The sequence below is a fragment of the Desmodus rotundus genome, chromosome 5, assembly GCF_022682495.2.
Source record: "Desmodus rotundus isolate HL8 chromosome 5, HLdesRot8A.1, whole genome shotgun sequence".
NCBI classification, from domain to species: Eukaryota; Metazoa; Chordata; class Mammalia; order Chiroptera; family Phyllostomidae; genus Desmodus; species Desmodus rotundus.
In genome coordinates, this window is record NC_071391.1 from 41,165,368 (window position 1) to 41,176,887 (window position 11,520).

An 11,520-nucleotide genomic window follows, 5' to 3' on the forward strand; every position below is an offset into this window, starting at 1 on the left:
CTGTGCTGGGAAGCCATGAAATATTCATTTGGTCATTGTCTGACTGAACTCTTTTAATTTTAATAAATGGTGCAAAAGTTTGCAATTCTTAGCTTGAGTGTGTTTCATTGGTTGAATTTTTGAAGTCCAATAATCTATCAGGGCTCCCTTTTGATCGTGTACTGTTGTCATTCATTTCTCAGGGGTATATAAGTTTCCATAACATATAAAACAGTTCCTTATGAATTCCTCTATTATGATCATCCAGGTCATTACTGAATTATTGTCACCAAGACGAAGCTCCAATTAACACGTCGTTTCATATGTCCTGATGTACTGATGTTTTATTTCTGTATGACAGGTTCCTCAAAGTTGGCCTGATGGGATGGAGTGCATGCACTTATACATTTAATAGCAACTGTAGAATTACTCTTCCAAATGATTGTAACTCCAGATGGACCTGAAGGCCCTTGAATAGGGTAGAGTTTCAAGAGACCAACAAATTGAGGAGCATTTTATATCTGGAGTGAAAAGCTGTTGCATGAATGACTAAATAAATATAGTCGTTTTGGGAAGACCACACTAGCTCTACATCCTGGACTCACACATGTTATTGTTCAAAACAAAAATCTTTGGTGTTTTTTAGATACTCATCACAAGGTTGGTGACCAGAAACTACAAGGAACTTCCCTGAGGTCTCACTTGATGGTGTCTGTATATCTTTCAGCCATAGACCACTCTTTGTTGAGACTTTTGTTAAATGTCCCTTTGTAGGCCCCCAATGCTATGATACTTTCTTTATAAACACAGGATGATTCATTTCTTTATTATGGGAAACTAAGTGATTAAGTACTTGTGCATGTTTCCATGGCCTTGAGTCATGTCAGTAACCATCACATGAGTGAAAAAATGAAATAATTTGTCACCCAGCAACATTTGAAACATTTAATTTTTGCCCCCAATTTTATGTTGGTATTTATACACAGGGAGGGGCCCTTTATTGAATCCATAACACATGAGCTTCTACTGCTCTTAGTGTCTGCCCCAGGGGTGATAACAGAGGGGTAAAACACTGTTCCCACTGTCACTCAGTTGTGGGAAAAACAATCCTTTAATTACTGCTGCCTTTGCCGCAAATGAGAAGTAAAGATGCAAAGCTGATTGGATTTCTACGAAAGGAAATTTCATCATGAAATGGTTGAGACAAGTTTGGGTAATATTTGAATGTAGTACTCTTTTCAGTAGGGCATTGAACAGGCATTTGGAAGTCCTTTAATCAGATTCTGTCCCTTGGTGTCCTGAAATGTCCTCATAGCCCTTAGAGGGATCATATAAAGAAGGCCCATCAAGGGGGAAAAAACCTGCCAATGTCTAAATCCCAAGACAGACATAGAAGTTCATTTTGACTTTTGTTCTTTCTTTCATTTGTTTATCCCTTCATTATTAAACAAGTTTTGTTAGGGGTGACTTAATGGGACTGTCCCTGGGGAAACACAATCTGTCCTTGAGGAATTCCAAGTATATTGGAGGATCACTGATTTTGGGAGGTCAGAGAAGCCAGCCACACCATGCCTCTGTAACAACTATATAATTCTGTTAGGCTTTGATTTGTCAACCGTAATCCCTTCCCACATTCTGATGCCTGAATTGTCGCACTGGCCAGTACATTTTCTGTCACAGTTACATACTTCTAAGTCACCAATCCTGAAAGCTTTTTATCACTAAATTGGCCTAGTATGTCAGATTTTAAAAAAATGTCCTGCATGTGGTTAAAAATGATGTGCTTTCTTCCACGTGTCTGACACAATGTTCTCTGTACATGTTATAGACTAAGTCGCATTGGGAATATTTTCTTTCTCCTTACTGATTTAGTTACTTCTTCTACCAACTAAAGAGGCATGTCACAGTGTGCCACTGTGGTCGACACTCCTACGTTTCCCTGTGATTCGGTCAATAACTTCTGGACATATTTTCAGCTATATTATTGGATGCCTGCAGATTTAGAATTGTCATATCTTCTTGGAGAATTGAATGCTTTCTCATTATAATATAACTACATAAATTTCCTTTAGAGTCAGTGTTATTTTGGAGTGTCATTTTCCTTCTTCTTATGTTTAGCCTTTCCATACCCTTATGATTTAGATGTATCTACACTGAGGAGTGCTGTGGAGAGAGAATAAATCAGGGCAGCAGTGTTGTGGTTGGGGTCCCATTTTAAAGAGGTTGATTTGGGAGGATCTCATGGAGAAGATGCTCCTTGGGCAAAGGGACATAAGGGAGTTAGAGGTTTCTGAGAGTGTAGTCCGCATCCAGGGAAAAATCAAAGGCAGTAGCTGTGAGATGAGAACATGGCTGGTGGAGGTGAGAAAGAGCAAAGCAGCCACATGGCTGAATAGGAGTGAACCGGGGGTTATATTGTACCAAAGATGAGCCCAGAGAGCCCAGATAGTAATAGGGAAATAGATGTTCAATCTACATATTTTGAGTTTGGCTTCCACAGTGAATGGGATAGGGTGCTATGGAAGTATTTTGAGCAGGGGAAAGGAAGGAAGGAAAAAGAAATTTGGAGATTATGGCAATTATCCAATGAGAGAAGAAAGTAATTTGGATCAGAGGGTTAGCTTAGTAAACGTGACAATTTTTTTTAACACTCACCTGAGAATGTTTTATTGATTTTATTTTAAAAATATAGGATTTTAGTCATTTATTTTTAGACAGAGGGAAAGGGAGGGAGCAAGAGATGGAGAGAAATATCAATCGGTTGCCTCTCACACACCCCTAATGGGGACTGAACCAGCAGCTCTGGCATGTGCCCTGACTGGGAATCAAACTGGAACTTTTACATTGTGGAATGATGCCCAACCAAGTGAGCCACACCAGTCAGGGTTGTTTTATTGATTTTGGAGACAGAGGAAGGGAGTGGAGAAGGGGGATAAGAACATCAGTTGAAAAAGAGAGAGAAACATCCATTGGCTGCCTCCCATACATGTCCTGACTGGGGATAGAAATAGCAACCTTTTGGTGTGCGGGACAATGCCCCAAACAACTGAACAACCTGGCCATGGGTAGGAAAGGTGAGAATTTTTAACACTGTATTTTAAAAAATATATATTTATTGTTTATGCTATTACAGTTGCAGCATTTGCCCCCTTCACTCCATCCTGCCTACCGCCTCCCTATATTCACCCCTATAGTTCATGTCCATGGGTCATACTTATAGGTTGTTAGGCTTCCACATTTCCTACACTATTCTTAACCTCCCCCTGTCTATTTTTCACCTATCATTTATTCTCTGTACCTTTCCCCCCTCTCTCCCCCTCCCAGTCCCCTGTTGATAACCCTCCATGTGATCTCCATTTCTGTGGTTCTGTTTCTGTTCTAGTTGTTTGCTTAGTTTTCTTTTGTTTTGGTTTTAGGTGTTGTTGTTAATAACTGTGAGTTTGCTGTCATTTTTGGTGTTCATATTTTTTATCTTCTTTTTCTTAGATGAGTCCCTTTAACATTTCATATAATAATGGCTTGGTGATGATGAACTCCTTTAATTTGACCTTATCTGAGAAGCACTTTATCTGCCCTTCCATTCTAAATGATAGCTTTGCTGGATACAGTAATCTTGGATGTAGGTCCTTGCCTTTCATGACTTCAGATACTTCTTTCCAGCCCCTTCTTGCCTGTAAGGTCTCTTTGGAGGAATCAGCTGACAGTCTTATGGGAACTCCTTTGTAGACAACTGTGTCCTTTCCTCTTGCTGCTTCTAAGATTCTCTCCTTTGTTTAATCTTGGGTAATGTAATTATGATGTGCCTTGGTGTGTTCCTCCTTGGGTCCAGCTTCTTTGGGAATCTCTGAGCTTCCTGGACTTCCTGGAAGTCTATTTCCTTTGCCAGACTGGGGAAGTTCTCCTTCATTATTTGTTCAAATAAGTTTTCAATTTTTTGTTCTTCCTCTTCTCCTTCTGCTACCCCTATAATTCGTATGTTGGAACGTTTCAAGATGTCCTGGAGGTTCCTAAGCCTCTCCTCATTTTTCCGAATTCCTGTTTCTTCATTCTTTTCTGGTTGGATGTTTCTTTCTTCCTTCTTGTCCACACCATTGATTTGAGTTCCGGTTTCCTTCGCATCACTATTGGTTCCTTGTACATTTTCCTTTGTTTCTCTTAGCATAGGCTTCATTTTTTCATCTAGTTTTTGAACAAATTCAACCAATTCTGTGAGCGTCTTAATAACCAGTGTTTGAACTGTACATCCGATAGGTTGGCTATCTCTTCCTCGCTTAGTTGTATTTTTTCTGGAGCTTTGAAGTGTTCTGTCATTTGGGCCTTTTTTTTTTTTTTTTTTTTTTTTTTTTTTTGGTCTTTGCACGTCTGTTACTTAAAGGGGCGGAGCCTTAGGTGTTTCCGGGGCGGGGTAACGCAGGTTGCTGCGCTGTGACGCTGTATGTGGGGGAGGGGCCAAGAGGGAGTAATGGCGCCCGCTCAACTCTCCACCAGGTTTCAGTCTTTCACTCCACTACCCACAATCAAATTGAGCTCCTCTGGTGCTGGTTCCCGAGTGGGTGGGCTTGTGCACACCCTAGGCCCCTGTGGGTCTCTCCAACGACCTCTCCTGTGAGGCTGGGAGTCTCTCCTGCTGCCGCCCCAACCCCCACGGGCTCTTTCGATCAAAGGTCTGAGGCTTTATTTCCCGGAGCTGGAGCCCTGGGTTGCGAGGTCTGTTTCTTTCCCCCGCTGATCCTCCCATTTTATATATGTGGGAATGTGGGCTCTGGGGTCTACCTTGTGGGATCTGCCAGCCACCACCTTGTGGGGTCTGCAAGCTGCAGCCTGGCCTGCCCCTCAATCCGCCACCTGGCTAGGTCCACCAGCCCCTGCCTTGCCAGGAGTCCTCTCCGACCCCTGCTACCCATCTCTGCCCCTCCTGCTGGTCTGGATGAATGTTTCTTCTTTATCTCCTTGGTAGTCGGACTTCCATACAGTTCGATTTTCTGTCAGTTCGGGTTGTTTTTTGTTTTTAAATTGTTGTTGTCCTCCTTTTGGTTGTGCGAGGAGACTCAGTGTGTCTACCTATGCCTCCATCTTGGGCAGAAGCCAACACTGTATTTTGAAGAGGGAGCCACAGACAGGTCACAAGTTTGATATGCTTTGGGAGGAAAAATGGATTCAAGGATGACTACTTGGCTTATGGCCTGTGAAACTGGAAGCTTTATACTGCTGATACCTTGGATGAGGAATGCAGAAGGTGGAGCAGGATTTAGGAAAAGACCAGGAGCTCATTTTGGACACATTAATAAGTGCAAATGTGTTTGCTTAATTCAAAATGTTTTTATTAGTAGCCTATATTTCATTTCTGACTTCCTGTTAACGTGAGAGATACTTGCAGATTACATAAACATTTGTAAGACTTTAGCTTTCTTTTTCCACATGTGGTTGTTGTTTTGCAGTTTTATTGCAAAGTATGTTATGTATATGATTGCCAAGTATTTAACTTTATTAATATTTTATTTCTGACAAGTACATAATCAATTTTTATAACTATTCCACAAATATTTTGGGAAAAATATAGAGTTAGCAGCATAAAAAGTTATGTTTCTGTCTTGTATTTACTGTCATTATCATCTGGTAACTCAGAATTTATTATTAAAGTCTTACCATCTGTGTGTCTTTTTATCTATTTTGTGTGTCAATCATTGAGGAAGAAGTGTTAAACTTTCTACATTTTGATTTTTGTTTTATCAATTTAGTACTATTGGCTAGGAATTACGGTTTCATTATAATAATACTCCTTCCTTTTTAACCCATTACATGTATCTGAAGTTTTTCTATACGCTTTTTATTTAAGTCCGATACACACACAGGAAAGTGTAAAAATTGTGACTGTACACCCTGATGACTTCTCAGAGAGCACACATCACTGCATTGCCATCCCTGACCAATAAATACAACACAGCAGTATGATCAAAGCCCTCATGAGGTTTCATGGGGCCTGGATCATGGGCAGCATTTCCCACACCTGGTGCAGGTGACTAGTTCACACATGGGGTGTTATCTGACCATTGTGAGTGCTATGGGAAGGGTCATTGGATTAGAATCTGTGAATGGAAACCTCCTTTCCTCAGGATAATTAGTATGTTTTTCATGGACACAGATCACATAGAAAGAAGCCTTATTGCTGCCTGGCAGGGTTCATTTCCTTGGGAACACATCCTACTGTAGGCATGTGGCAATGATAAGTAGACAAAGGTAATCTGGCCACATCACCCAGTTCTGGAGAAAGCCAAGCCTGCAGACTCATTTATCTCTTCACTCTGTGGGAACTGAGCCAATGGCTTACTGATTGTTCAAGCCAGTTTGGACTAATCCCTGAGTCCTTGGCTCTCACATATATTCCATAACATTAATGATGTTATGTTTATTTATGGACAAAGTACCAGATTCAGAGGAGCTAAATGACTTCCTCTAATCACATGAACTTATCCAGATTGTTTGACTCCTAGTTTAAAATTTCTATCTATGAAAACAAGTGTAATGACTTTTTTTTCTCAAATATTTTCAATGACTATATTTTCACTAGAAATGATCAGAAGTTCATGTTGGGGGTGGGGTATCCAGGCTTTCTACAAAGGTTCCATAGACTGCCTTCACTTGATTCTGAACACAACCAAACTCTGAACCCACCTAATCAGATGCCCTATCTCTAGCTCCCCTGCCTTTTTCACACCCTCACCTCTCATTCCTCCACTCTCTTCTTTCCCCATTTACAGCCTTTATTCAGCCTCTGCTCTCACCTCCTGTTCAGTGATGTCAATGTGAAACTTAGTCTCTTGAGGGAAGAGGCATTGTTCCCTGTAGGGATGTGAGGGAGGGATGGCTCCAGGTTTGTGCTCTTGAGCTTTCTCCCTGGAGGGGCCAAGTTCAAGCCTCTTTAGTTATTATGTGAGAATATGGAAAAGTGTTTTTGATGTGATTTCATGTTCCCCATGGAGGGATTCTCCAGGGCATAGAACTCAATGTCATATAATGTTCTAGAATCAGTGCACTAAATCACTGAGTTGTATGTACAAGAAGGTGGCTTTGGCTAGAGGAAGAGCTCCTGATACAGTAGTGGGAAACTAAAAGAGATGGAGTCAGTAGGTAAGAAAGTGCAGCTTCTGCTTGTGTTCCTGATGGTGGGTTTTCCATGTACAGTTCTTCTCCCTGATAGTTGGAGATGCAGTTGAAGGGATTTCTGTGTGATCAGCAATCCATTCAGCTGTGTGACACAGCTGAACCATTTGAATCAATAGACTCTTGGTTTTAATGGCTTATGTTTTACTCTTCTTTTTAAACAAGAGTTCAGGCAATAGTTAGAGTTTATGCAATAATTTTGCATGAACTAATCACCAAATTTTAGAGGTTTGCAACTGGAAGGGAACTTGGTAAATAAGTCTAATTGTTCTCTTTTTCAGTTGCAAGGATGAAATCTACAGAAGGGAGTGATCAGATGGCATAAGGGTCTTCTTCTAAGTTACAGAGAACATAGAGCATCTGCGGTCAGCTGCTCTTCACCACTCATGAATGTTCTGTTCCATAGCTTGCTCACAGTGAGTCCTAAAAGGTTTTCTTCATTATTTAAAGAAGTTTTCTGATTAAAAAAAATCTATACATCTATGAGTATAGGCCACTGAATATATATTATTCCTTTTTTTCCCATTAGAAATGGGTTTTAAATGTTTGATCCTGTGACTACATTTTACTAATTTTAGGTGATTTTTTGATATCCAAATGATAAATACTGTGGTTAACACAGCCATCTAATTTTTCTGGATGATCACGGTCAAGCAGAGAAATAAATCAGCCTGCCTTCTTCTGCCTGCTAATGTGGTAATGATCTACACTCAGACAACATTAAATGACTTCAGCTTACTTTGTCCTTACTGTGTTCTGGGTTTCTCACCTCCCAGGGTGTGTTTGCTGGTTTGGAAAACATCACACCAAGGACAGTAGGCCTCTATTGTAACAATAATGTGTCATCTGGTACCTCTACCTGTGCAGCTCATCCCTCCTTTTGACTTTCTGCTTCCAGATAATATGACTTCCACTGATGACACCTATGATTATGGTTGTTCACTGCCTCCCACCCCATTTAGAATTAATCTAACCCTCTTTGGAATGTCTAACACACTTGTTATTCCTTTGGCTTCTCAAAAGTTCCAAGTGCTGGTTTCACTTTTTTAAATACACTCTATTCCTTAAAGTTATCATGGATTTTCCTCATTTCTCCCCTTATCCATCAAATGTTGATCTAGCATTTATTATGGGTCAGGGACTGTTTTAGAAATTTTGAGTATAGCAAAGAACTAAAAGAAATCTTTGAATCCTGAAATTTATGTTCTAGTGAAAGAGTTAGATTTGACATATATTTTAAGTATATAAATATATTTAGTTACATATAAATATACTATTTAACTTATAGATGTAAATTAATTTATAGTTATATGTTAACTATGTAGTTAAAATGTCAGTTGGTGATAATGGAGAAATCAGAGCAAGATATTATGGGAGGTGTTAGAGGGTAGTGAGGGAAGGGTGGAATGCGAGTTTATGTAGCGGTTCCAGCTCTTGAGTTGTAGGATCAAATGTGTGCTTGAAATTACTGAGCCTAGGAAACATTAGTTGCCTAATCAGTGTGTCTTGAATATTTGATGATGAAACGAACTTCTTCATGAGAAGGCAAATTGGAGGAGAGAAAGGAGGAAGAGAAGGAGAGAGTGGAAACAATGAAATTGGTTTCAGAATGGCCAAAATTGGACTTTTCTTAAATCATCATGGTCACATGTATGAGCCAGAGAGAATTGCCTCTTAAAATTTCCCATGTAGTCCAATTTAATGTAATAGGCTATGACCAGTCTATGCATAAACTAATAACCCCAGAGTCAATTCATATTATTTACAGATCACTTAAGATAGGTATATCTGAAGAACAGCCCCCTTTGTGTGTTCCTGTGTCATTTGCATATTCAGCCAAGTCACATACATGTATTTTGGACATGATAAACATTTGCAATAAATATAAAACAACTTAGATGTGACTTTGAACTGTTATAACAATGTGGTGGGTATCTTTTCCCATTTGTCTATTTCTTAATATTTTTTTTTGCCTTCTTAAATTTCATAGTATTTAAAATTGAGAAAAATGAATGATACTGATTGAAATGGCATGAAGATGCAATGTAAGTTATAAAACATTTATTTTGTATTAAGGCTATGTTTAATTTTGAAACTACATAATGTAAAAGGTGCAAAACAATTTTGATATATTTTGTACTTCACAGCCAATTCTGAGCCTGCATTCTTTACTTCCTCCTTTCTATTTGAAAGATTCATTAATGAGTAACTGGCCATTCTCCAAAGTTGCCACACTGAGTCCCTGTCCAGGAGAGTTCTTTTTTACATCATCTGCCAAGTATACCTGGGGTAAGTGTAGACACTGAGTCCGCTTTTGGACGGTGACTTCGTAACTCATATAGTATGTCCATAAATGAGAAACGTGCTCTACTACTGAAATGAAAAGGCAAAATCAAAGTTCTGTGGTTGAGTTCATCCTCCTGGGCTTTGCAAACTTTCCTGAACTGCAGGAGCAGCTCTTTGGAGTTTTCTTGGTTGTTTACCTGGTGACCCTGATAGGAAATGCCATGATCATAGTCATCATCTCCCTGGAACAGAGCCTCCACATTCCCATGTACCTATTCCTCCTGAACTTGTCTGTGGTGGATGTGATCTTCAATGCAGTCATTATGCCTGAAATGCTGGTGGTTCTCTCCACTGAAAAAACTACAATTACTCTCTCAGGCTGTTTTTCACAAATGTATTTCATTCTTCTTTTTGCTGTGACTGAATGCTTTCTCCTGGGGACAATGGCATATGACAGATTTGCTGCAATCTGTCATCCTCTGAGCTACCCAATGATTATGAACAAAAGTGTTTTCATGAAATTAGTAATGTTCTCATGGGTCTCAGGAATCACGATGGCTACTGTGCAGACACCATGGGTGTTTAGCTTTCCATTCTGTGGCCCCAGTGAAGTGAACAATCTCTTCTGTGAGACTCCCCCCATGTTAGAACTTGTATGTGCAGACACGTTTTTGTTTGAAATCTATGCATTCACTGGCACTGTTTTGGCCGTCCTGGTTCCTTTCTTTCTGATAATCTTGTCTTACATTCGAATCCTCTCTGCCATCCTGAAGATGCCATCAACCACTGGGAGGCAGAAGGCCTTTTCCACCTGTGCTTCCCATCTTACATCTGTTGCCCTTTTCTATGGCACAGCCAGTATGACCTATTTACAACCCAAATCTGGCTACTCGCCAGAAACGAAGAAACTGATGTCTTTGGCTTACACGCTGCTTACGCCTCTGCTGAATCCACTGATCTACAGCTTGTGAAACAGTGAGATGAAAAGGGCTTTGATGAAATTATGGCAAAGAAAAGTAGACGTACACACTCTCTGACAGTGCTGGGAAGCTATGCAATATTCATTTGGTCATTGTCTGACTCAATTCTTTTAATTTTAATAAACGGTGGGAAAGTTTGCAATTCTTAGCTTGAGTGTGTTTCATTAGTTGAGTTTTTGAAGTCCAATAATCTATCAGGGCTCCCTTTTGATCGTGTACTGTTGTCATTCATTTCTCAGGGGTATATAAGTTTCTATAACATATAAAACAATTCCTTATGAATTCCTCTATTATGATCATCCAGGTCATTACTGAATTATTGTCACAAAGATGAAGCTCCAATAAACACGTCGTTTCATATGTCCTGATGTCCCGATGTTTTATTTCTGTATGACAGGTTCCTCAAATTTCCGATGTACTCCGTCCCATCAGTTCCTCCGGCCTGATGGGATGGAGTACACGTACTTCTACATTTTGATAGGTACTGTAGAATTACTCTTCCAAATGATTGTAACTCCAGATGGACCTGAAGGTCCGTGAATAGCGTAGACTTTCAAGAGACCAGCAAGTTGAGGAAATCTTTATTTCTGGAGTGAAAACCTGTTCCATGAATGACTAAATAAGTATAGTCATTTTGGGAGGACCACACTAGTTCTACATCCTAGACTCACACGTTATTGTTCAAAAAAAGAATCTTTGGTATTTTTCTAGATACTCATGACAAAGTTGGTGACCAGAAACTACAAGGAACTTCCCTGATGTCTCACTTGATGGTGTCTGTATATTTTTCAGCCATAGACCACTCTTTGTTGAGACTTTTGTTAAATGTCCCTTGGTAGGCCCCCCAATGCTCTGATACTTTGTTTATAAACATAGGATGATTCATTTATTAATTATGGAAAAATAAGTGATTAAGTACTTGTGTATGTTTTCCATGGCCTTGAGTCATGACAGTAACCATCACATGAAGAGAAAAATGAAATAATTTGTCACCCAGCAACATTTGAAACATTTAATTTTTGCCCCCAATTTTATGTTGGTATTTATACACAGGGAGGGGCCGTTTTATTGAATCTGTAACACATGAGCTTCTACTGCTCTTAGTGTGTGCCCC

General features: G+C 39.7%; 1 protein-coding gene across 1 annotated transcript; it reads left to right on the plus strand.

The window, feature by feature from the left end:
* Nucleotides 1-9,494: 9,494 nt before the first annotated feature.
* Nucleotides 9,495-10,397, plus strand: LOC128781128 (olfactory receptor 10A3-like). The gene has a single exon (XM_053925786.1). It carries the CDS (start codon nt 9,519-9,521, stop codon nt 10,395-10,397), a length of 879 nt encoding a protein of 292 aa, XP_053781761.1. The 5' UTR covers nt 9,495-9,518.
* The last annotated feature ends 1,123 nt before the right edge of the window (nt 10,398-11,520 follow it).